The 24,207-nt window shown below is 47.0% G+C and overlaps 8 protein-coding genes across 8 annotated transcripts; 3 read left to right on the top strand and 5 right to left on the bottom strand.

Moving 5' to 3' along the window:
* Window positions 1–1,241: 1,241 nt before the first annotated feature.
* On the top strand, window positions 1,242–3,164 carry GGS22DRAFT_9282 (glycosyltransferase family 15 protein). The gene is made up of 4 exons (XM_047968440.1): window positions 1,242–1,553; window positions 1,647–2,585; window positions 2,635–2,923; window positions 2,977–3,164. The coding sequence occupies exons 1-4, from the start codon at window positions 1,503–1,505 to the stop codon at window positions 3,042–3,044; spliced, it is 1,347 nt and encodes a 448-aa protein (XP_047824017.1). The 5' UTR covers window positions 1,242–1,502; the 3' UTR covers window positions 3,045–3,164.
* A 233-nt stretch (window positions 3,165–3,397) lies between these two features.
* Window positions 3,398–4,068, bottom strand: GGS22DRAFT_183529 (ribosomal protein S12; the record flags this gene model as incomplete). The annotated part of the gene is made up of 3 exons (XM_047964105.1): window positions 3,398–3,475; window positions 3,576–3,869; window positions 3,928–4,068. 3 exons carry the CDS (start codon window positions 4,066–4,068, stop codon window positions 3,398–3,400), a joined length of 513 nt encoding a protein of 170 aa, XP_047824016.1.
* Window positions 4,069–4,690: 622 nt separating this feature from the next.
* GGS22DRAFT_183528 (short-chain specific acyl-CoA dehydrogenase) lies at window positions 4,691–6,144 on the top strand (the record flags this gene model as incomplete). The annotated part of the gene is made up of 3 exons (XM_047964104.1): window positions 4,691–4,809; window positions 4,869–6,035; window positions 6,099–6,144. 3 exons carry the CDS (start codon window positions 4,691–4,693, stop codon window positions 6,142–6,144), a joined length of 1,332 nt encoding a protein of 443 aa, XP_047824015.1.
* Window positions 6,145–7,829: 1,685 nt separating this feature from the next.
* On the bottom strand, window positions 7,830–10,006 carry GGS22DRAFT_9267 (uncharacterized protein). The gene has a single exon (XM_047968433.1). The coding sequence runs from the start codon at window positions 9,700–9,702 to the stop codon at window positions 8,209–8,211; it is 1,494 nt and encodes a 497-aa protein (XP_047824014.1). The 5' UTR covers window positions 9,703–10,006; the 3' UTR covers window positions 7,830–8,208.
* A 2,244-nt stretch (window positions 10,007–12,250) lies between these two features.
* GGS22DRAFT_150157 (Zip-domain-containing protein) lies at window positions 12,251–14,105 on the bottom strand. The gene is made up of 5 exons (XM_047959271.1): window positions 13,848–14,105; window positions 13,188–13,795; window positions 13,007–13,125; window positions 12,526–12,946; window positions 12,251–12,433 (listed from the first exon to the last, which is right to left on the bottom strand). Exons 1-4 carry the CDS (start codon window positions 13,986–13,988, stop codon window positions 12,576–12,578), a joined length of 1,239 nt encoding a protein of 412 aa, XP_047824013.1. The 5' UTR covers window positions 13,989–14,105; the 3' UTR covers window positions 12,251–12,433; window positions 12,526–12,575.
* Window positions 14,106–14,972: 867 nt separating this feature from the next.
* Window positions 14,973–17,228, bottom strand: GGS22DRAFT_9245 (uncharacterized protein). The gene is made up of 2 exons (XM_047968423.1): window positions 15,816–17,228; window positions 14,973–15,726 (listed from the first exon to the last, which is right to left on the bottom strand). The coding sequence occupies exons 1-2, from the start codon at window positions 17,137–17,139 to the stop codon at window positions 15,068–15,070; spliced, it is 1,983 nt and encodes a 660-aa protein (XP_047824012.1). The 5' UTR covers window positions 17,140–17,228; the 3' UTR covers window positions 14,973–15,067.
* Window positions 17,229–18,740: 1,512 nt separating this feature from the next.
* GGS22DRAFT_9238 (uncharacterized protein) lies at window positions 18,741–22,549 on the top strand. Its single transcript, XM_047968419.1, has 5 exons — window positions 18,741–19,295; window positions 19,358–20,827; window positions 20,935–21,460; window positions 21,543–21,682; window positions 21,752–22,549. Exons 1-5 carry the CDS (start codon window positions 19,200–19,202, stop codon window positions 22,202–22,204), a joined length of 2,685 nt encoding a protein of 894 aa, XP_047824011.1. The 5' UTR covers window positions 18,741–19,199; the 3' UTR covers window positions 22,205–22,549.
* GGS22DRAFT_183523 (uncharacterized protein) lies at window positions 22,537–24,099 on the bottom strand (the record flags this gene model as incomplete). Its single annotated transcript, XM_047964103.1, has 2 exons — window positions 22,537–23,713; window positions 24,005–24,099. 2 exons carry the CDS (start codon window positions 24,097–24,099, stop codon window positions 22,537–22,539), a joined length of 1,272 nt encoding a protein of 423 aa, XP_047824010.1.
* Window positions 24,100–24,207: the final 108 nt, after the last annotated feature.

The raw sequence follows: 24,207 nt of genomic DNA, 5'->3' as shown, positions 1-24,207 counted from the left end.
TGGCTTCCAATTTAGACAACTTCCACACGACAGATGCTGACTGAAACGAGTTTTAATCAATATTTTTACAAGCCCAGAAAGAAAGAAGTCGCCCGCAATATGTATATTAAGAGAATCCATATCACTTCATTTTTCCAAAGCATACGTACTTACTACGTAGCAAAGTACGTCAGCATTAGTCTCTAAGCGGCTCCATCGGATGAACGACGATAGGTCAAGAAATTCTTGAAGATAACCATACATATTGAATTGTATATTCATTCAGTAGATCTTAGAGTCGTAGAATATCATATACAACGTATTCATATGCAGGTTGATGGCCACGGCAAACTGCATTGAGACGAGCGTTTCGAGCAAACTAATGAGTTCAGATGTTACTCAAACTGTTGAGACAGACTCTCGAAATATGTCACAGCAAGTGTAATCATACCATAGTACAGAGTATAAGTTTCCACCTCTACAGATCACTACCATTTGTTGAATACTAAATAGTCGCATATAATCGTGCGTCTCTTAATCTTGATGGGCCACAAGTACAACGCAGCTAAGCAGCTAATGTATCCCACGTAACGTGCCAGATGGTGCGATAAAGCATTGAAGCATTAAATGCGAATCGATAAGGGATATAAAAAGTTGAGATCCATATGGATACGGGCTCGGGGCGGACAGGTACGGCATTGCCAAGAAATGAGAACAACGCTGATACGGAAATGTCCACAGGCCTAGATGCACCTAATATCGTAAAGAGTGGGGACGTACTGGTTGTACAGGTTGTACTCATGTACAGATTTGTACAAGTTCCAGGGGTGAAAGTGAGAGAAAGTGGAAGAGTGGAAGTTGGGTCCTGCCCACTTTGACACTGACGCGTCGATCCGTTCAAGTCGAAATTTTAAATCCATCGTTTCCGTTTTCCCATTTTGTCCCCATGTTAAACTCAAAACCAATTACATCCAATTACACCATTAGCATTGTAGCGTAGTGCGTACAGCCCTGTACCTCAAGTGCTTGTATTGTACATTAGGTACCTATATTGCCTTGTCTTCTTGTACATTATTACCCCTAATCCACTTCGAAGCTCGTTTACTTTTCATACGCCTATTACGCTACATACCTAGTACTTTCTACTTCGTATTCACAACCTGAACCACTGGGCATCCTACTTTTACCTAACCTAGCGTATACCAATCCGTTAATCCATCTCGTTGTTCTTTTTTATACCTTTTCTTCATTTCCTCTCCAATTCTTGCGCTCACTTTGGTCGTTCTCGTCAAAACCCGGGTTCGTGTGTGCGACGACGAGTCAGTCACAAATTGAGCTTTCCGGTGATGACCTAATGATCTCCTTTGTGTCTTACAACAATACGCAAAGAAACTTTTCCCCTTTGGAGGTCCCCGCCACCATCCGGTTGGCGAAACCTACTAATTCTTGAAAAACATCAACCGTTTTTCTCCTACAACAATATCTATTGACGGTGAAAGACCCGTCAATAAGGATTCCGCAATATGGCCGCCGGTAGCGCGCGCATCGTGAGATATATTCTCTTCGCCTTCTTCGTAAGTCCATTCAACCGCATCGCAAATTACCTTGCAGTGTCCATAGGTACCTAGTTGAGTATAAGTCGCTAATATCAATCTCAATATCAATAGTTTCTCGCAGTCCTTTATTTCGTATCCCATTCCTCGTACGATGGAGTACCTCAACTAAAACCCTCGAATTTCGGTGTCGGCAAAGGCTCACCACAATCCACAAAGCCCGAGAAGCAAGCAGGCGATGTTGGTGGAGTTTCCTCTAGTTGGGGTAGCAAGTCAGATGACTTTTCGAAGAGCACGCCAGGTTCCACGAAGGGCTCAGCATCGAAGCCGGCTACTGGAACTCCCAAGCAATTCCAGGATCTCGCCGAGGCCCCGATGGCCCTATCGCCGTCTGACCAAGGATGGGATGAGCTTCTGGGAACTGCCCCTGGCCCTCGTATGAACGCTACATTTGTCAGTCTTGCTCGTAACAGTGACGTATGGGAGATTGCTCGCTCTATTCGCCAAGTCGAGGATCGCTTCAACCGCCGATACAACTATGATTGGGTCTTTTTGAATGATAAGCCATTTGATGCTACGTTCAAGAAGGTTACCAGCTCTCTCGTTTCCGGAAAAACTTACTATGGCGAAATTCCCCACGAGCATTGGTCATTCCCTGACCATATCGACCAGGACAAAGCGCGCAAGGTCCGTGAGGATATGGCGCAGCGAAAGATTATCTATGGCGACTCCGTCAGCTACCGACACATGTGCCGCTTCGAGTCCGGTTTCTTCTTCCGTCAGCCGCTGATGATGAACTACGAATACTACTGGAGAGTCGAGCCCAGCATTGAGCTTTTCTGTGATATCCACTATGATCCTTTCCGCTTCATGGCTGAGAACAAGAAGAAGTACAGCTTCGTGCTTAGTCTATATGAATACGTCGAGACTATCCCCACACTATGGGACAGCGTCAAGAAATTCATGAAGAATTACCCTGAGCACATTGCTGAGGGCAACTCTATGGGTTTCTTGAGTGATGACGGCGGCGAAACCTATAACCACTGTCATTTCGTAAGTTACATGCCAATCGTTACTTTTAACTAAGCTAATATATATTTAGTGGTCTAACTTCGAGGTCGGTAACCTTGAATGGCTTCGATCTAAAGCGTATGTCGACTTCTTCGAGTCCCTCGATATGGATGGTGGATTTTTCTACGAGCGATGGGGAGATGCACCTGTCCACTCTATCGCCGCCGCTCTCTTGTTGAAGAAGGAAGAGCTCCACTTCTTTAACGACATCGCATATTACCACGTTCCTTTTACCCACTGTCCGACTGGTGAGAAGACGCGGCTAGATCTCCGCTGCCACTGTAATCCCAAGGAAAACTTTGACTGGAAAGGATATTCTTGTATGTGCCCATATTACCTCCTTGATATTGTTCTGACTAATATGATTTCATAGGTACTTCAAGATACTTCGAGGTCAACGGGCTGGAGAAGCCGCAAGGTTATGAGAATCAACAGGACTAGATAAAAACGGGATGAGGGAAAAAACGATTGTAGAGTAGACACTAATCATTTTCTAATGACGATCTACCATAACGCATCACCATAGGGGGTATTGACGGCGGGAAAGGAGGTTGGCGTCCATGGATTCATCAATTCAGTGATGATATCGGAGTCTTTTTCTTTTTCATCTGTAGATACAAGTTTATGGTGGCACCATCTGAAATGGGAATGCTCCGAGTTATTTTGCATAACGTCATGTAAATGTACAATTCGTGTCCGATGCCCCTGAAACCTCTGATTGACAAGAGGTTTTTAAGATCCTCTCTAGGATGTGATATAAATCAGATACAGTGCTCAAGCTTTCGTACTCCGCCCTATGCGCCCACTGATGCCTTCTTCGGTTTCTTCGTTCCGTATTTACTTCGACTCGACTTGCGATTGCCCACACCAGCCTATATGAGTTTTCGAGTTAGCAGAAGCACCAGTGTATTCGCTAGAAATCCCTCAATCGCATCAAATCCAAACACAATAACAGAATAATCATCGACGTACCAAATCCAAAGCTCCCCGAACCAAGTGATACCGCACACCGGGACAATCTTGACTCCTACCACCTCGAACAAGCACGACCGAATGCTGCTGGATATTGTGGCCCTCACCGGGGATGTAGGCCGTGATCATACGGCCGCTAGAAAGGCGAATACGTGCGGTCTTTCGTTCTCCAGAGTTGGGTTTCTTGGGCCGCGTTATGCCGACCTTTAAGCACACGCCTTTTTGCTGCGGGCAGTTCATATCTGACAGGGCTGGGGAGACGGCGTGGCGCGCGCGCTGGGGTTTACGGCATCCCTATTTCTTTTCATTAATGGTGCGTCGCAATCGCTGTCTGAAATTGGGGGGAGCATACTCGTAAGACTTGGTTTAGCGTCGCGTTCGGTGAGGGTGTCGTCGAGAATGGCCGCAACGGCAGTCTGGAGAGGGGTGTTGATATTGTGGTCGGTTGCCTCGCTAGGGAGTACCAGAGGGATCTGAATATTGGCGCGGCCATGGCGGAACGTACTCGACTGTGTTGAAGCCGAGTCTTTCAATTCGGTAGGAGCCTTCCCGTATGAAGCTATCACCAAGAGAATGTCAATTGGCGAGATTCGAAAATTCGAGGTCAGGTGACATCGGTCCGGTCATATCCCCACTCCGTGTCTTGTCGCACATATGTACGAAGTACCCATGTACCTTTCAATTTTTTTTACTTTTTAACATTCACATGTCTAATAATTGGTAGTGGCACCCCAACCGGGCGGAGACCTTCTCGGCGATCTGATTCGCTATTTTCGCCTCCCCAGATGTTCGTTCAGCTGATCGACGTCAACGCTCTTCCCCAATTCCCAATCCATTGTTCACCAGCCACGGGCCACGGGTCATGGCTATCCTCGGCAGAACCAACCCGCTCGGCGGTTTGGGCAGGTTCAAATCCGGGGAATGTTGTAACGGGGAGTACATTCTTATCTTATTTCCTCCTTCATGTTCTTATTCTCACCTTCTTGTGTACGAGTAATCTATTTCTCCTTTCTCCATCCTCCCTTGCCTACTACTTCTATAATTCAAAAAGGGTTTGCCCCTCGTTTGTGAATTGTATTTGTGAACTTCAACTACCTTCAATTGCTGCTTCTACCATGTCATCGATCGCAAGATTTCTTCGGCCAGCCTTACGGCGGGGTTCAGGGGTAGCTCCTAGAGTCTCATTATCGTCACGATGCTTAAGAAGGTCACCGCAGAAATTCGGTGCTCAACAGTGAGTCTCCAGCGAAACCCCTCATCGCAATAGCTTATATTAATATTGCAAACTCGTAGAATACGATGCTTGTCCGCTACACCCCGCCGCATGACTGATATCGCAGATATCCCACCCACACCAATATCGCACCTATCCGAGACCGAAGCGGCGATGCAAGAAGCCGTCCAAAAGTTTGCCAACGATGTAATCTTGCCGAAGGTCCGCGACATGGACGAGGCTGAGAACATGGACCCTGAACTAGTAGAGCAGCTCTTCGAGCAAGGGCTGATGGGGATAGAGATCCCCGAAGAATTTGGCGGCGCAGGCATGAACTTCACCGCTGCGATCGTCGGTATTGAGGAGCTCGCACGTGTTGACCCCAGTGTAAGCGTCATGGTAGACGTCCACAACACCCTAGTCAACACCGCGATCCTCAAGTGGGGCAGTACCGATCTCAAGAAACGATTCCTGCCCCGCCTCGCCACCAACACTGTCGGCAGCTTCTGTCTGTCGGAACCGGTCTCAGGATCCGACGCCTTCGCACTGGCCACGCGCGCCGTCGAGACGAACGACGGGTTCCGCATCACAGGCGGCAAGATGTGGATCACGAACTCGATGGAAGCCAACTTCTTCATCGTCTTCGCAAACCTAGACCCAAGCAAAGGCCACCGCGGCATCACAGCCTTCATAGTAGAGAAAGACGCGAAGGGGTTCTCGATCGCGAAGAAGGAGAAGAAGCTAGGCATCAAAGCGAGCAGCACATGCGCGATCAACTTCGACGACGTCGAGATCCCCAAAGCCAATCTACTGGGAGCCAAGGGCGAGGGGTATAAATACGCCATCGGGCTGCTGAACGAGGGCCGCATCGGCATCGCGGCGCAGATGACGGGGCTCGCGCTCGGCGCGTGGGAGAACGCGGTCAAGTACGTGTGGAACGACCGCAAGCAGTTCGGCAAGCTCGTCGGCGAGTTCCAGGGCATGCAGCACCAGATCGCGCAGTCGTATACCGAGATCGCCGCCGCGAGGGCCCTCGTGTATAACGCCGCCCGCAAGAAGGAGGCCGGTGAGGATTTCGTCAGAGATGCGGCTATGGCGAAGCTGTACGCTTCGCAGGTCGCGGGGCGTGTTAGCGGGCTGGCTGTTGAGTGGATGGGTGGAATGGGTTTCGTGAGAGAGGGGCTGGCCGAGAAGTATTGGCGCGATAGCAAGATCGGTGCTATTTATGAGGGGACGAGCAATATTCAGTAAGTTGATCCAATCTCTCCATGGAAAAAGTTAGGAACTCTTAAACTAACGAGGGATCGCAGATTGAATACGATCGCCAAGTTGCTTCAGAAGGAGTACACCACGTGAAAGCGAAGAAAAGATGAGATATAACTAGCCGAGATGGTAGGGATCACCTATTCGCCCTTAGGACGTGGATGAGGATTATGCATTGCGTATACCCGCGCATGTCGGATCGAGGGTTTCTCGATGAGGAGTCCAGGGATCGCATTTGAGCATTCTAGCGAGGGAGATTTGCTCTAAGATAGGGACGTCCGTTGTGGTATGTGACGGTATAATTGCTGATAGCGAATACATGCCTACACTTCTGAGGAAATTTGTTATGCTGTGTTTGGATATGCTGAATTATGTGATTGAATGCCTATGTTTTAAAATAGGAGGTGGTGGTATTGAGCCTACCCGGATTTAGGGGTCGGTTGAGGTAGAAAGGGAAACGATTCGTTTTGCGGCGGTACGAGTCCTTATGAACCCCCAACCCACCCCCCAATTAACAACTCATCAGGAAAGATTGACCAGAGTAAGATATTTGGTTGAAGTTAATCATTTTGTATTATCAATAGTTAACAGAGTTTCAGGGTTGTTTATATTCGTTGACTACGCTCCATGTTGAATAGGGGGTCATCGCTGGTGACATGACAGCCAGCACACATTTATCCTTAACGACAAACTCAGACGCTTGACCAAGTCTCTAGTGCTCCAAGTTTTATATACTAAGATGTAAACTTGAATTGCTTCTCCCGAGACGTCATAGAAATTACCAAATTGGCAGTAAGACTGGCGGAGTGAGGTTTTCAATTGGTGTGCGTCCAACAAATTCAATATCTATGGGCAGAACCGGCAATCATAAAGTAGGAAGTTTCAATTTCTCCCATTTTCTAGACAATTGCTTATATATGGCAAAACTACCTACCTAGGTATGGAAGTCTTATTCGGTACCTATACAAGGTAGCAATTCATTTTTGTACATAGAAACGGAAGTGGGCTTCCAACAGAGCTCAGCTTCAACATACTTTAGCTACAATAAATAATGAATTTCCTTCGCCTGATATAAATGTACCCGGCCACATAAGAATTGAGAACCGTGTTCTGTCCACTGGTCCTTTCATTTTCTAGGCTGATATTTATTCGTAATCATATCGAGTCATTAGCTAGACAATATCTACATCTCCAGCCTCCCTAGCCCTATACGGCATACACAAGCGTTCAATATCCATATGCCGTGTTTACGCCCTTCGCCATATTATCGAAGCTAACCCTAAGGCGAAACTAGATCCCTAGTCCCCAAACTTAGCCGTCAAAGTAAAAAGCGATGTTTTACATAGATATGCGTGTTTGTAATAGCAATTACACCTCAGGATCATGGAGTAGTTTCGTACTATCTACCCCAGCTCAGGTGGGTACGCATCGAAGCATGTGAAGTTTTGGAGAAGAAAGCGTCTAGTGGGTGACCTACCGACCTCGGTCTCCACTCATCCATTCATGACTCTTTCGCCTTGGGTTCGGGATCTACGCCGTAGCGTAGTCAGATGATGGTCTAGACACCTCAAGCCTTTAGCGAGCTGTAGGTAGAGTTGCTAGAGATGTAGTCACATACATTAATAAGCGATCCATTGTTTTGGGTCTTCCCATCTTTACTTTCAAGGTTGGGTAGTATGGGGGAAAGGGGGAAGCTGCAGAAACTGGATGGGTTTTGTAAGGCACCTGGGCAGGTAAAATTGTCTTAACTTTACGACGTTCTCAATTGCGAGGGGAAATATGTATTGATATATGTAAGCAGGTCAAATTAGATTTCATTATTCAATAAATATATACGCATGATTTGGAGCATTAGATCCGAAGGTTCGTGTTGAACATTAAGCTAACTCATAAGACCAGTCCAAGACCCATTTGAAGATTCGTACCCAAGAAAACGAAAATACCACCACCGGTGATGATCACAAGGTTATATACCAATTTGAACATACTATTTTGTAGAGACATACTGCCTCCGATCCTAAACGCCGCGCTGTCCAAATATTCGCCCAAAAGTTTCAATCCAATGAGCGTGGTATCAAATCCCGTGTAAGATGTCTCACGGGGAAAGAGAAATATAACCCAAATATAAAACAAAGTTGCCGCCGTATAGCTACTCGCTTAGTGCGCAGCTAGTGTCCGTCTATAATGGTCCAGGTCCGCATATCCTGGTAACGCTTCGTTCTGGTGAAATTCAACTGAAGGGACGCTCATGAAGCGCGGACGCAGGTACTCGTCAATATCCGCTCCTTCCGCTTCCTCAAAACTAGGAGGTAGTTCTGCATAATTGCCAAGTGATTCTACGGAGGTGACTCCGATTTGAAGCGGCACACCTAAGGTGACATGTGCACTAGTGCCACCGGAAACCAATGTAATCGTCAACCATAAGATATATACGCGGGAGGTAATGCATGAATGGAAAGTCGGTACGAATGTCTTCTTATGTACTGGTAATTCAATCGGTACCTGAACACTCGTCGTGTGATAGATTGGAGATGCTGTAGATCCCTTGGACTTTTTAGGAGCGGGTTTGGGCACTTGGTCCGAGTCAGACGATGCCAGGCTATCGCTACCGTATCCAGAATCTCGTCTCGCTTGTGCCGTTATGTGTCGACTCCATCTGACTTGCTCAAAACGTCCTGTGGATACAGATGTCGTACCAGAGTATGAGCCGCGGCTTTCACATCCGAATGCTCGGTGCCAATCTTTGAGGTTAGGAAAGTGGTTGATACCACCGGCACTGAAGTATGTGACCGCTGTGACCTTTGAGGTTATGCCAGTCACTTTAGGCGGGTGAACTTCGCCGGAAGCCGGTACGAATTCGAGATCGAGCGGAACGGTTATCGGCGTCATCGTTTGTCCATCGGGACTCAGCATAGCGGGTCCAGGTTGTGAAGCCGTGACAGTCACTTTCCCAGACTTTGGTGATATAATGGTCTTCCGCAGGTTCTTGCTCTTAGTCATGGTGTACAAGTCGTCGTGTTTAGTGATATTTAAAGGGGCATCTTCTGAGACTGCAGGCAAGATTTTGATCTCATGTCCAGCCTCCATAACCTTAAGACTCTGCCCGCCGGTCATATCTTCCTGATACGCACGTGCCTTGATCGCGTATTGAACACGGCTCATGTTTGGTGCAAAGTCATCCTTCTCCCAAGAACCAATAGTGGGTGGCAGCCGTACATGATGTTCTTGAACAGAATCATTGGCAACACTATGGTTACACGCATTGAGCGTTAAAGTACTAGGGATGACGAAAGTGAATGGTACTGTATAGTTTACACCGGCTTCGAAAATACGCGGAACTGGATAGGAGGATTCTGGAATAGGCATGACGACTTTCAAAAAGGTGTGAGAGGTTGCCTGTGGAATATTAACGGCATCCATGCGGGTTTTGCTGGTCCCAAGGAGTACAACCTGGATTGTGTCGAATCGTACATCGCTCGGGGAGTTGATGATCACATATCCTGATACCTCTGACCCAGTGGTGTAGACTTTGGACTGGTAATGGTTGTTAATGTGAATGGTCATGCTAGGCTTAGGAACAATAGACAGCTTGCGAGCATAGCCGCCTAGCGATGCGGGCTTGCTGTGCTCCGAAGACGCGGTAGATCGCATTCTTGATGTGCGGACCTCAACCTTGAGGGTGAAACGTTCGAGGCGTAGTATCTGTGATTTCGTAGCTATATGAAAAAGAGGGCGTATGCTTTTATCTTCGGGTTCCAGCTGATGCCTAGGATCCTAATCTGCGGGGTTGAGCGGAAATAGGGGGGGATGGCTATAAGTGCTGTTTATATAACCACAACAAACTGCAGTACAGTACCAGTAACAATAAAATGACGATAGAATAGAGTGATGCTAAATTTAACCTCGATGGTAGAACTTCTTCGGGGCTGTATACTAGGCTCGTTGTATTCAACAATGAAAGGGGGTACGACGTGATGGTATCAATAGCTTGTAGTAGCAGTGAATGTATAGAGGCGGCGATGGGGGGTCAAAAGATTTATATAATTATAGGTAGATGGTTGTAGGTGGTTTATAGATTGAAGAAACTAAAAGAAAATCCACAATTATCTGATCTATAATCTCTTCGACACTAGTCATTGAGTCATCTAGAAAAGAAGAAGGAATTTTGATCGAAGTTTAGACTTGCATGTATTATTAAGATAGTTGTGACAAGAAGTCCTCCGTTCTGACGTAAGGAGTATTGGGATCGCTCCGCCCTTCATGTCTTCTGTTGGACGTAGAAATGTAGACCCTGGTGGCCTGACATGGGAACGGATTTGTCCAAAGCAGGGGTTGTCGCGCCATGCAGAAGCGCAATCAACTTGTCAAGTTGGCATGCATTGTTTTATTTGGGACTTGGAGGTCTGGGGTCCAAGTTTGAGGGTGGTTGACTTACAAAGGAAAAAACTTTTTGGTTACGCTTGACCTCTAAAGGTGACCAACTCGAGGCTTTACCTCCAAAGGAAGAAGCGTCCAATTGTCGTACGTAAAACTAGTAGGAATGGTGGAGCCAAGGGGAAATATGGATATGGATGGGTAGAATATGGCGTTTTAGGCGTTCGGAGTCTTCGAGAACACTTGTGACTTTGCGCCTTTCAAGTACACGCCATCGACTATCGAATTTTAGATTGACCCTGAATAGTGAAGGTACACTACACCACGTGTGGTCGAATAAGAGATCCCCAGAATGAGAATCATCCCCAGATCCCCCAATTATTTGACTTTGGCTGTCATGCGGCTCACTAAAACACCGTTCTCGGCTTTCTCTGAACGAGTTAGTGAGGTTGGTGACGGGAATTGTAGACGGAGAAGAGACGGAGAAGGTTAAAAAAAAATCATGGATCTGTGGCTAACGCTTCCCGGGACGATCACCGGTAGCTTCCCTAACTTTTTAGCAGCTTGGGTACCTACATGTGGCCCTTGCTCCAGTATTATTAAGCTAAATTTGACCGCTTCAGCTTCGACCAGGGCTAAGATCCACCAGCCAGCATTTTAAAGCTTGTAAAGCGCGCCCTTCAATGTTCGAATACCTCTGACATCCACTAACGCTCGCTAAAACTTAACCCGTCGACCTATCGCGTCCAAGTTTGGGATGTGATAATTACCCGATTGGGAAAAATAGCTCTTTCTCTATTTTCGATCGTAGAGTCATAGATGGATCATCGTTTGAATAATGCAACTGCAACACCATTTTATACCTACACGTCTTTGAGGCTCGATAATTCTCATTGAGTACCTGGCATTCGAGATAGGTATTAGTACACGTATAAGGAAACAGATTTTCAACCCATCTACATATTTATGGGGTTTCCCACATGGTGGCATAGACTGAATACATGATGCGATGTTTAGGTTGATGATGTTGTTCCTGGTAGCAATTGGCAATGGAAGACGTGATCTCGATATGCCTGTACGGCTTACCAAAATTAACAGCTGGCGAATTAAAGCAGCACTAGTATTCCACAATTTCCTACCGAAGGAATAAACTGTGGAACATTCACAGTTATTTGCTTATTGCAGGATGGAGACCAGTCACATGAATCCTGGAAGTTGAATGCTGCAAATAATCGTGAAATTTACATAGGTACCTACATAGGTAGGTAGATGAGTGTAATACATAATACTGTGTGCGATATACTGTATGAAATATAGTAGAAAAATTCGAGCAACTTGGAAGTTCATTGAAGTTTATGTAATACATCACACCCAATATACTCCGACTTCGGCTTTCCACGATTAATAACCCAGCCCTGTAGGCTGTAGCCCCTAGTGACCTTGATAGCCAACCAACCAAGAAGTAGCGAGAACGTGGAGATAGTTAATATGTTAGTTCGTTTCCTCGTAATGGAGAAATCCTTTGTTAAGGGTCTATTTTCATTATGTACAGATATATATCAATGGCTTGACAACTGATGTCGAGTAGGCGATGCTTCTTCATCTCGGGCAAATCCATATTGAAAGACGTACTATCATCTCTCGATTGTTTCGGATGTTTGTGCTACCACGTGAAATGATCTGATAAAACATGTATATATTATGTAAATTCTGAGGTCGAGAACCATTTATATCAAGTTGAAACGGGTCTCGCAGATGCAGGAACGGGTTGCGATGCCAGATCTTCTTGGCATTTCGTGTTTAATGTTACCAATTTTTTTTCAATGGGGACATCTCCACCACACTACTAGGTACGGCTTCCAACGGCTATCGTAGGTGAATAGAGCGTTGATATTTCCGCCTCCGCGCGATTTGATAGCATCTAGCAATCGTCGCGAAGAGAAATGCGAAGCGAAAAGCCAGACTCATCTCCTATATTTAGCGGGGCCAGAACTAACGGCAACCAGAGGTAAGTATAGTAATCCCTTTTCGTCGACTTTCAACTCTCATAGTAAGCCTGTGTCTTGTATGAGTTCGACCAGCTTACGCGTCTACTGTCAGATGCTACGCCTTTCTATGACCAACCGATCTATGCTGCCAAGTATGATGAATTAATCCCATGAGATATAAAGCATGATCCCAGCTCCCAACGCGATAGCCGCAAACTGCACAAGAGTCTTCCGAAGTTCTAAAGCCTTGTTAGGACCAGTCTCCAGTAGCTCTGGAATTACTGCTACTGTTCCCACATATAGGAACGTTCCGGCGGTGAAAGGCAACAACATGTCGCCATACGTTAGGCTAGTGCCCCATATACCACCAGTCATGCCGATTCCCTTGCCATCGACGCCGCTGCCGCCACCAAATTCTTGGACGGCGATGCCAATGAGTGTTCCTAAAAGAGCCCCAAGGGCTGTGACAAATTGGGCGCCCATCGCAGCTCGTTTCGAGAAGCCAGATTGAATGAGCAATGCGAAATCACCAACTAGGTAATGGTGAGTTTCCAATAAATCCAATGGCCTGGAAAGGCTGGGGATTTACTCACCTTCATGAGGAATCTCATGAAAGAATACCGCTACCGTAGTCGTGGCACCAATGGTAGGTGACGCATAGAACGACGCTGACATAGCAAGCCCATCTGTGATGTTGTGTGTAAAATCGGCACTACGAAAGAGTAAGTAATCTTCAAAATAGATCTCCGTTCTCAAGGGCTTGTGTGGACTCACATCAGGTTTAGATACCCTCCCAACTTCACGCTGGCGTTGATTTCCTTTTCGGTATCTTGTTTAGGGGCTTCGGCGATGCTTTTATCGCCCTTCTTGCGGTTTAAAACTTCTCCTTTCGAAACTTCTATAGAGCTAGAAGTAGCCTTGGCCTGCGTCGGTATATCATGGGAATGATTTCCGTGGCTATGCTCGTGTCCTTCGCCGCCTGTCGCTATTCGCAATCCCTTGTCCATAGCCACAAATGTCATAAAACCAACCATGATAGCGACACCGAGGAGTAGGTTGCGGTTGGGCTCGACGAGAACGAATCGGACATGTTCGGGGCTATCTTCTCCGAGAAAGATCTCGGGTAGTAAATGGAAGAGCGTATCACCAAGTAAACCTCCCACAGCAAATGCTACCATAACCGACAGCGACGAGGGATCTATATTGGGCGGACATAATGCCAATAGAAAATTCGGGGGTCCTGAAATGTAGAGTGTCGCAAGAAGGGCGTTGACAGCGGGGCTACCAGGAAATAAGACAGCGAAGATCTGTGAGGTCAAGGTCGATGTTTCCGAAGCGTCTTTGAGCTTCTCGGCGTTAAGGTCCTGCACAATCGCACAGGTCTGGGACTCGATATTAGAATTATATTTCGGTAATTGTTTGTGAGAGGCTTACCTGGAGCTTTTCGCCCAATTCATCCAAGCTCAAGGAGGCACGCGATGCGGGTTCGGAGCTATCCCTAGCTGCGACACTGGCTGCGAAAGCAAGACCAAGTAAGAGCAATATGCACCGGAAATTCAAACGTAATGCTCCCATTTTTAATTACTTAGAGGTAGATTAAATGATGCTCTACTCATCGAAGTTTTCTCTAGCTCGGTTGGACCGTAAGCAGACGCTCAATTCGGAGAAATGAGAGGTCCGGCTTGGAAAAAGGAAGATGTTCAATGTTGCCAAGACCTGCGCGACCTCTACCTAAGCAAACAGGGCTAACAGAGCTGAGAGCTGTGCCCCGAACTCGGCATACCCACAATTTTAAATAAAGAAAGTCCATTCCAACGCGATGTGCCAGAGATGCTAAAATATTTAGATACATAACTACAGAAATTACGACCTTATCGCCAGTTTCGATATTGTTTCCCCGAATTTTCAATCCCGAAACCATGTCCGTGTTTTTGATATTATCGCCGTCTCAACCCCGTAGAGGCCCACAATATATACATAAGTATGCCGGTGGGTTTTCCCGGAGTTCCGGCATATAGATATTAACAATCACAAGCCCTAAGACTTCTAATTATGGGATGAGGGCCAGTAGGAGAGTCTAGTCTAGTAACTTCAGTTGCCCTATTTGAAGTTAACTCGTCAGCTCGTTAAGTTACCTAATATCCAATTGTTGATTCAAATTCAGGGTGTCATTACAGAGCCGTTAGCTGGTCAGTTTACCAACAACTCCTTAAATATCCTTCAAACCCACCAGGTAAGTAGCTAGAGTCGTTCATGAAAATTAGCCCTGATAGTACTATTTAAGTACCTACTACTAGGTTAACGAGCGGTAGCTAGCTCGTTAGGTCAATTCATGAGTCAGTTCTGTAAAATCTGGGGAAAGCATCGGAGTCCCACTCAAGTCTTAAGTCCACATATGTTGAAGTTAGCAGAAATACTTTCGGAATCTTATATGACTAGTACAGCCCTATATATTAAGTTTAAACCGCCATGGATCGTTTTTAAATAGCTGATTCCCCGTATTCTGAATAATTCCCGGGTTCACCAACAACAAAGAAAATCCCTTGACACGGCTTAAGATCACGGAAACGTCATATTATATTTAAGAGCGTCTATGTTAGGGTATACCACCTATCAACCTTGTCCTTTCATCCTAGATATGTTACAATGTTATTCTATACTAGCTCCCACTTAGCAAAAATCGCCCAGCTCATGCTATAACCATTGCCGTTTTTCACCCGGTAATACTCTTCTTTAGTGACACCTCTCGCATCCTTGTTGTTAAGGGTTGTAAGTGCATACAGGAAAATGGTCTGGCCGGGTGCTCCCAAATCTCTCGCAGGAATATCAGTCCACCACCAGAACCCGTCTGTTTCTAACGGCACTAAATCCTCTTTCCTACCATCTAATCCGTGTATCTTCATGAGGAGCAGGTAGCTTCTACCTTTCCCATGCCGCTCAGGATTCCAATGCTCGCAAACCTTCGAAAACTGGAATCGCACTACCTCCCTGCTATACACAGAAACATGTTTCTCAGCAGGGCTAAATGTAAACTCGGAGACGCCCTCGTCAGTTGCTGTGCCGTAAAACTCGGCCTTTTCACCTCTGACCGGACCGACGATGTATTCTTCCCACGTTGGGATACGGCCGTCATCTCTAAAGAAATAACGTTCGTCTGATGGGAAATGTTTAAGCCCAAATAAGTCATTGCTTAAGCAAAACATCTGAGGCTTGAACTGTTTGTGATATTTTTCGTCGCCAACCGAGCCAGCACCCCAACAAGCGTCTAGCAACTTCCATTCACCATCGTCTATACAGACCGCATTCCAAGCATCTGTCAATATTGATGTTAGCGGTTGCTATTCACTTAGAGTGAACAATCATGAGACAGATAAAAAAAGAAAATGCTTGAAAAGTACATACGGCCTGAGGGGTCTCTCGGCGGGGGCGGCTGTCCACTCGCGAGAGGTTTATAGCCATAGCCTTTTCCGTGGCCACCGACTACGATGCATTGCAACCCGGCACGCTGAGCAATAGCTTGGTATACTTCCGCATAGCCCTGGCAAACAGCTTTGCCATAAAATATGGTATCGTCTACATTTCTATGCTTGATACATTTCCCAAAAAATTCTTCTACGTTGTAAGCAACGTTGTGATGGCACCACGTGAATATAGCCCTCGCTTTGTCAGTCGCTGACGAAAAGGGACTGCAGAGCACGTTCGCCAAATAGCCGACTGGGTCATGCCTTGGGAGAGAATGGTTGGGATATTGCGCAGCTACGTTATCTGGAGCTGAAAAATCTCGACATATTAGACAGCTGGTGCTTGTACGGACGGCAACCGCATCGATCTGAGAGAATGTCGGCCGTGAACTAACTGGTACTGGAGGCGGCGCATCGTCGTGAGGTCTTCGGCCAGGCGCGCTGGGTGTTCTGTCTGAATTGAAGGTAGTAGTGGGACGCACAAATGCGGAGGGAGGAGGTGGAAGGCGGCGGGGATTTGCAGGAGGTATTTCATCGTATTGTGAGTGCGCCGGTGAGTTATTAGACCTGGAGGGTAACCTTGGTGGTAGACCGGGTCGCGATTGTGGTACTGCTGGAGCGGATCTTGCTGAAAGAAGAGGCGCTTTAACGACCTCTGTATGCTCATTTTCTATGGCCTCCCTAGCTGCCTGCGCCTCCCTCTCCTTTCTTGATGGTGGAAGTGGTGGAAGTTTCGCATGGTCAAAACTTGGGGCGAGTACTCTTCGCGCAGGTTGCGCTTCGGTAGAGGTCGTGCTCGTGCGAGATGATACAGGATTTAATGAGAGGTTCGAGATGGTTGAGATGTGGGATACTTCAGACGAATTGGAACCCCTTCTACTAGGTAGCGGTTGCGCTGATGGCCTACGAACTGGCAAAGCAGGCGATGGTTGAGTGGAATTCTTGCGGTTCGGGAGCGGTGGTGGCGCATCGCGTCCTAGCAAGGCAGGTGGTGATTCAATAGCAGATCCAGTCGTATTAGTCCGTCGAGGTAGACTAGGTGCGTTTGGTTTCTGCGGCCGAGCAGGTAGATTAGGGGTTGGTGGTGGGGTTGGTCTATTTACGGTTGGCGCTGGAGCCTGGAATGAAGGCTTACCAGCGCCGGGAGGTGGAGGTGGAGGAGGTCGTTTCGCAGAAGTGGGAGGACTAGTGAAATTCTTTTGTTTATTCAAAGCTGCGATACGATCTGCTAGAGAATTGAACTTGGGCTCATCGACATCGGCCATGCTGAAAATTGAGAAAAGGAGTATTCCGGTAGAACAAAAAAAAATACCCAATTACGCAAGCGCGTGAAAAACAACCTGGCGGGATCGCTAATGTTAGCAAGATGTCAGATAATATATAATGATCGAAACGAGAGTCTAGTCGAATTTAAATGACACTATAAAAACAGTAGGAAAACGAATGGGCAGATGGCAAGACCACCAATGCAGATTTAGTCCAATGAATGAAAAAGCAGCATTGGATGTTGATGATGATGATAACCTGGAATTGTCAATTGATAAACGATGGCGGAGCGTTAGCACGTTAGCACGCTGCACAGCCCAGCTAAAGCGGGGAATAGCGATCCTTCCGCCCCTCGCTCTTGCTTACTCGACCAGTTGACCAAAAGAGAAGAAACGGGAATCGACTTAAACACCTGAGCTAGCGTGGAATAATCCTAGTACAGCAATAAGCTTCTACCAATAGGCTCGACATCTTCTGGGGGTCCCAAGCAATCGGGAATGTCGATTTTCAAGATGTGATCTTTATTTTCCCAGATTCCCAGATTTCTAAGCAGATACTGGTAATGATCAGACATAACTTCGGTACCTAGATAATGGCATTGTATCTTTCTTAAGTGACTCACCTTCTTAACGATTAAATGGCCAAAAGCGCCGAAGCTATAAGAAAAGGGCGGCCTTCCATAGAAGAAATATTGGATGCAAAGCTAAATCTTATCAACCTTAGAAAGAGTGAACCCGAGATATTGGGTACTTGAACATGATTACCACCTTAGGTTTATACTGGTATATGTACCTACCCAACTAAGAAATCTAATGTTGAGTCTCGTAGGAATTTACTACGTAAGCAGGTAAGTTAGATGCCTATCTATGTACCTACCTTATATAACATGGATCGATAACTTCTTTTTATCACAACGCTCATAAATAAGAGCTTCTAATTTGGGGATAGTTCATGTATGCCACCTAAAAGTCGTGCATACGTTGGAAGCGTTACTCCGTCCGACTATGGTTGTGGAGCACTAATTACCTACCAGTGCTATGCTGATGACTTACGTCGACTGTTAGTAATAAGGCTGCATGGAAACTATAGGAGTTAGGTGCCAGGCCTATAACAATCAAGCCCCCTATAAATATAGATGCGCTAGCTCGGTTTTCCGGTGTTCTTTCCAAGTGGCCTTACAGTTGACGGGTCCTGTAGGGATCCCCTCAAGTACATATTTACACTTCCTTGTAGGAGATATTAACCTAAGTTTTCATGTTTCTAGCGGAGTGTATATATTGAATGAATTATCTATTTATTCTATAAGAAGGCATTGTCGTTTATCTAATTTGAATTTTGAACCTCGTCGAATGTAATATCAAGCTTAACGTTGCTAACCTCGAACGGCCAAGTGGAAAATCTGATCTACGACTGTTCCCGAATCTTCCCCGCCAAATGAACCATAGCAAGTACGTACCTCCTCATGGGACCAGGCAAGTTTCTCCGGCCGTACCTGCCTCCCCGTCCGCCTGTTAGCCCCATACACTTGGTGGGGTTGAGGTTCACTTTGTGCGTACTTTTTTAGTGTCCGCCGCAGCGCCGTTAAACTCTACGTATAATACAATCTCACAAGCATTAAGCCGGGTTTGGTCCTCTTACATACGTACCTGCCTCCTCAACCTACCCACCTTGAACGTCTACCCTCTATCCCTGCATAACTCGTACCTAGCTTCTTTCAACCCCCATCTCCTCTTCAAAGCGCCAACTTACTCTTGATTCAGTAAATCCACGTACGATTCCACGCATAACTCGGTATCTCGGATGTGATTACGTCGGGCGCGACGACTACGACGCAGCACATCCTAACAGTCCAGACTTAATAGTCTTATTCGATTCGTGTTAAACGCAATTTGTCTACTAACCATCACATCGCAAGATTACACTCGGAACAAGGCTTATGCGACTACACGACCGATCACAATAATTATTCATTGACAACTCGGCACAACTTCTTCTTTGTTGCCCATTGCGGGCTCGCCGCGCCTACTGATTGAATTCATTGGTTCATCACGTCGCCGTAATGGACCTTGAAACTAATACGTCTATTACCACGCCGCGCAAGATAACTGATGTACTCGAGTTGCCAGATGAGATATTGAAAGAAATATGTGCCAATGTAAGTCACAATCAATGCTACCTAGTATTCAAAAAGTTCGTAGCTAATCAAATTTCTTGTAGCTCGTACAATCCGACTTGATTTGCGTTTCTCTTGTCTGTCGACGCTTTCGTGATTTCGCCGCTGCACAACTATATCGTAACTTCCACATCGTGTTCCCCGACGAAGATGACCCCTTTTTCGATTCCCCTATCGATGGCCTTGCAGGTGGTCTATCTACCTTTGCCACCAGCGATTACAACTATGCGCAATACTTGAGGGAGATCTCCCTCGACACACTCAGTGTAGGCGACAGGGCCGAGGCTGCCTACAAGCCATACCTTACTACAGTCAGCTGTGGGAAGTTCTTAAATACTCTTTTACTTCTCACTCTACGAAAGGCCCAGTCACTAGATGCTTTCCGATGGAATATCCGAGTCGAATTGAGCCGACCTGTCTACAAACAGCTCCACGAGATTAAGACCTTGAGGCATCTACATCTCCGGCTGCAAGCTGGTCCCTCTCTCTACGAACCTCCTCCGCCTCTTCCTTACACAACCTCGCAGTTTATGGAGTTCGCGTTAGCATCTCCATCTGCGCAATGGGGGAATCCTACTAACACTCTACCTGCGCTTTACGGTCCCCCTCCTACTTTAACACCTCCATCTCCAGTCTTCAAACCTTCCTGGAAAAATAGGGCATCCAAGAAATCGCCTCCAATTTTGGAGCCACCGACGATCTCAGGGTTTAGAGCATTGGAAAGTCTCAGTGTTCTTGACATTGATAGCCTCGACGTAATTACGGAGATCCAAGCTTGCGTACGTAACTCTTCATCGACGCTACGAAAATTGAAGCTTTCATTTTCGACTTCCCTTGCAATGCAGGCAAGAAAGCCGTCCGCAGAAGCAGAAATAGATGAATCTGAGGATGACGAGTTTCAAGTTGTACCCCTGGTGACGGCCAACTACGATAGCAGCGGACCGGCAAAGGCTTTTCGGGCTCAGGAGGAGCGAAAGGCGCAAGAGTCGGTATTAGGTCGCATATTTGAGTTGGAGCACCTCCACCCGAAGAACTCGAGCACTGTTGCAGAAAACAAAAAGGAAGAGGAAGTTCAAGAACAGACGTCTCTATCGCGCGAGGGTGATCGCTTCATCGACAGAGTCAGCAAAGTCTTCCAGCGCATAGCGGAACACGTGAATGGCACAAGCGAGTTTACCTATCCGCAACAAGCAGATGCCCTAGAGACTATTACGATAGCTGCGACAAAATATGTCGAATGGACAGAGATGAAGGACAAGGTCAATGCCCCTACACAAGACCATACTGCCAACGACAAACCAGGCCTATCCTCCAACGATGCAGGGGAGCTTCCGTCTCCCAATGATGGTGTAAAAGACCGAACCTGTAAGGCAGACGATACATCATATGATGTCAATCCCGATGACATCGACGTTACAGTTCCTGAAGAACAGCTGGGTATTGAGCTGCAGCCAGTTAATGACGTAGCTGCAACGGACGTAGCACAGTCGAAAGAAATAGGCAATACTATAGATGTAAGCGCTCTTTCTACCCGATCCAAAGCCGCGTCCCCCCCCCTGGAAATTCATTGAAACTACTATTAAAATACAAAAGATAAAGTAATGCTAATAATATTTTGAAGGAGATGCAGCGCATGGCTAAGAGCTCTATCCCGGAATCCACAGATACCAGCGAATGTCTCACCTCAACCACGGATAAGCAAAAGAAGCTACCTCCCAACTCTATTAATGGCCAGCTAGTCTCAACTGCGGATCAGAAAGAAAAGCCATCTTACGATGCTAGTCAGTATGCACGGGACACCAGAGGCATCAGCCTCCAATCCCTAAGTATCCATCTCATACCGATCAAGGCTTCAATTCTGGGGAAGGCAATAGATCTCCGCACGCTAACTCGAGTAACCTTATTGAATGTCGGCGAACAGAGAAGATTCTGGGTATTGATGATGAAAGAGAATAGATTAAAGCCCCTTCCCTTACGAAAGGTTTTTACGGACGACGTCAGCTTTCAATTTCTTCAATTCGTTTCGGAACTTGAATGTGTCAAGGAGATACTTATGCTCCAACGATCGCCGAAGTACAAGCCAGAGAGCTTTGCGCTAAACCCGGGAACGAACATAGAACAGATCCGCAAGTTTGTCTTAAAGAAGCGTAAGTATATATATATAAGGCCATTAATGATTTACCAAGAAGTGGCCCTCCAATTTCAACATACTGACAACATTCACCGTAGATATGCACTCTATTAAGCGTCTCATGATTAAGAATCAAGCAGATAACTCGTGGGACCTAAACGAAAAAACGGTACAGCTCATTTGCAGAAGAGGGAAAGCGTTGGAAGAATTGGCTGTAATAATGGGCATGAATGCAATTGTAAGTACACCTAGTGATCTTATGCCTACCGATGGATGAGTATACATGAATATCGCTAACAGCATCTAGCACACCTTCCTACAGCATATAGCTGGCCTTGTGAATCTTCGAGCACTACATCTTGTTTCCTTCAGAACTGAAGACACTTGCCTTTCTGTCATGCGGGAGACACGTCGTTTCATAGTCGACGCTATCTCCCATCACCCCGAACTAAAGTTGGAATGGCTCGCGTTAGGCGATGATGATAGAGTCGTGAGGGTCGTCCGAAAGACAGAAACCCCGAAGCAGCCGAAATTTACAACGAAGGGAAAGCAGCCCGCCACGAACCAAGTCGACTACAACGTTGGTGGCGGACCTTTCCCAGTAGCGCCTACAGAATGGGACGACGTAAGTGAAAGTGAAGACGATGACGGAGATGAGCAGATCCCAATGCAAAAGCTTGAATTGAACGAAGGCTATTCGTTTTATGATATCTGTGGTGTTCGGATATTCAAGAAAGAAGTTGTAAGTGGGCGTCTCTGATTTGAGGTTTGGAGGTTGGTAAAGGATTCGAAAGTGTCATAGGAGAGGGCAGATGTTTTTCATGAGCTTTGGACGGTTGATTTTCGTTGGCAAAATACCCCCTTCCATTTATGTAGGATAATGGCGTTAGTGGGCAGACTGGTCTACTAGCAGATGACGAATAGTGTAGGGATCACAAAGATGTCTCGCTATCTTGCGACTGTCAACGATGATCAGGCTAGTTCCTGTGAGATAGATGTACAATGAATCGATGTGTCACGTATAATATTCGCTGCCTGTATATAATCATGTAGACCTTTTCTAGGTATTTCTCATTACTGCCTATACAAAGCTTATATTTCTACATCGGCGCCTTCCATATCCCACTGTGGCAACATCTCGTCGAAACACTCTAGCGGTGTTCCCCACGCGCTCATCGTCGGGCACGGCGGAGTCGGGGGTTGGCTGCTGGTGAAGCCGTACGTGGCAGCGCTAGGCTCGAGGGCGAGGAAGAAGTCGAGGAGCTGGCGCCAGTCGGAACGGGATATACGCGGTGAGGAACCGCTCGTTGATGCGGCACTTGTAGCACTACCGCCAGCTCTAGTTTTGCCTCCGCTTGACCCAGGGGGAAAGTGTACAAGTTCCGAGTCTGGAGGTAGGGCCTTGATGATCTGGAGGCCGTTCGCAACGTGTGCTAGGGCCGCGGCTTCGTTCCCGCGCGAGGTCTCGATGCAGACGAATACGAGGCAGCAGATCAGCGTGATCTCGACGCTTTCGGCTGGCGATCCGGGTTGGACGTGTTGCTGGAGGTGGTAGATCGAGAGGTTGTACTGCTGGATCATGAAGAGCTCTAGTTGGTCTATGCTTGCGCTGTTGTCTTCTGGTGGGGGTGTCGAGATGTAGGATAGTTGTTGGTGGTGTTGGTGGTGTTGCATAACGTCCGGACTTCTACTTCGCGAGGGGACTCCTGACGCTGGGTTTTCTATCGTGGCTGTTGCTATGTTGTGGTTTTGTGCTTGCTCCTGCTGTAACTGCGCGCTCTCGTGTGCGGCTCCTAGTGCGATAAGTGCGTGCCGCACCGCTGGGTCTGACTGCCCTACCAACGGAACTAGGCGTCGCCAGAATCCGGCTCCTAGACTACTCGCGTGCATAGCCAGCCCGGCCTCAGCCGCCCGTCGGAACCGGTGGAAGTACTGCCGCTCCTGCTCCGTCCCCTCGATGTCGGCGGCTAGTGGTCGTAGGATCCGCAAGGCGGAGTTTCCCCTGCACGCTGCAGCGAAGCTGTGCCGCGCTAGTTCGTGCCGCTTGGTTAGGTACGGGTCTGACGGGCCGGCGGCCGATTCAGGCACTAGGAAAGGGTCTGTTACTGCTGAAGTTGTTGCTAATGGTGGGGAGAAGGATGAGGATGGTGCCGAGGGCGATTTCTTCGGACGCGGTGGTGCGGTGCCCCCGTATCCGTCGCATTTACGGCCTGTGCTGGTGCACCGCGTGCATGCCGGCTTGGTTTCGTCGCATTTTACGCGTCGTATTCTGTTTTACGAGGGTGTGTTAGTCGGATACCTATATTAGAAATATTGGGCGTGATAAAGAGGTGGTGGATGGCGATGTTTCGGTGCGTGATTTCAGGAGTGAAATTAGGCGAAAAAGGGGTCTATGCTAGAATCCTGCCTCGCGACGTATAGGTATGCATATGAATTACACTTACTTGCTATACGAGAACCATTAGTAATGGGAGATAGATAGGTAGACGACCCCTTCTATGTTGATAGACTCACCAAGTGATACAGCCCGTTCGGACCTTAGGTCTGCTTGCTCTCTTACGCTTCGACGCCGAAGTAGAAGCCGAAGCACTGTCGCTGCCTGATAGCACCGGGTCGATCACGTCGTCGACCGAGAAAGTTGGACCTGTCATCCATTCGCTTTTCTTCATATGGACCATTGTCAGCGACTGCTTATGGGAGATCAAGCGACGCAGATGATAATACGTTAATATGTGGTTGTACAAGATTTCTTTATTGTTTTCT

The sequence above is a fragment of the Annulohypoxylon maeteangense genome (assembly GCF_022496945.1).
Source record: "Annulohypoxylon maeteangense strain CBS 123835 unplaced genomic scaffold GGS22scaffold_1, whole genome shotgun sequence".
NCBI lineage: Eukaryota > Fungi > Ascomycota > Sordariomycetes > Xylariales > Hypoxylaceae > Annulohypoxylon > Annulohypoxylon maeteangense.
This window is presented reverse-complemented; position numbering and strand designations above follow the sequence as displayed.

Excerpts from the sequence above, each read along its gene's own strand:
- GGS22DRAFT_9282 (XM_047968440.1), top strand. The coding sequence starts at position 1,503 with ATGGCCGCCGGTAGCGCGCGCATCGTGAGATATATTCTCTTCGCCTTC. Across the intron at positions 1,554-1,646 it reads ATATTCTCTTCGCCTTCTTC|TTTCTCGCAGTCCTTTATTT; the intron begins GTAAGTCCATTC and ends CAATATCAATAG. Across the intron at positions 2,924-2,976 it reads TGACTGGAAAGGATATTCTT|GTACTTCAAGATACTTCGAG; the intron begins GTATGTGCCCAT and ends ATGATTTCATAG.
- GGS22DRAFT_9267 (XM_047968433.1), bottom strand. The coding sequence starts at position 9,702 with ATGCGATCTACCGCGTCTTCGGAGCACAGCAAGCCCGCATCGCTAGGC.
- GGS22DRAFT_150157 (XM_047959271.1), bottom strand. The coding sequence starts at position 13,988 with ATGGGAGCATTACGTTTGAATTTCCGGTGCATATTGCTCTTACTTGGT. Across the intron at positions 13,796-13,847 it reads AATTGGGCGAAAAGCTCCAG|ACCTGTGCGATTGTGCAGGA; the intron begins GTAAGCCTCTCA and ends ATCGAGTCCCAG. Across the intron at positions 12,947-13,006 it reads TCATGAGATTCCTCATGAAG|TTGGTGATTTCGCATTGCTC; the intron begins GTGAGTAAATCC and ends ACCATTACCTAG.
- GGS22DRAFT_9245 (XM_047968423.1), bottom strand. The coding sequence starts at position 17,139 with ATGGCCGATGTCGATGAGCCCAAGTTCAATTCTCTAGCAGATCGTATC. Across the intron at positions 15,727-15,815 it reads GCCGAGAGACCCCTCAGGCC|ATGCTTGGAATGCGGTCTGT; the intron begins GTATGTACTTTT and ends CAATATTGACAG.
- GGS22DRAFT_9238 (XM_047968419.1), top strand. The coding sequence starts at position 19,200 with ATGGACCTTGAAACTAATACGTCTATTACCACGCCGCGCAAGATAACT. Across the intron at positions 20,828-20,934 it reads AAATAGGCAATACTATAGAT|GAGATGCAGCGCATGGCTAA; the intron begins GTAAGCGCTCTT and ends AATATTTTGAAG. Across the intron at positions 21,461-21,542 it reads CAAGTTTGTCTTAAAGAAGC|ATATGCACTCTATTAAGCGT; the intron begins GTAAGTATATAT and ends CATTCACCGTAG.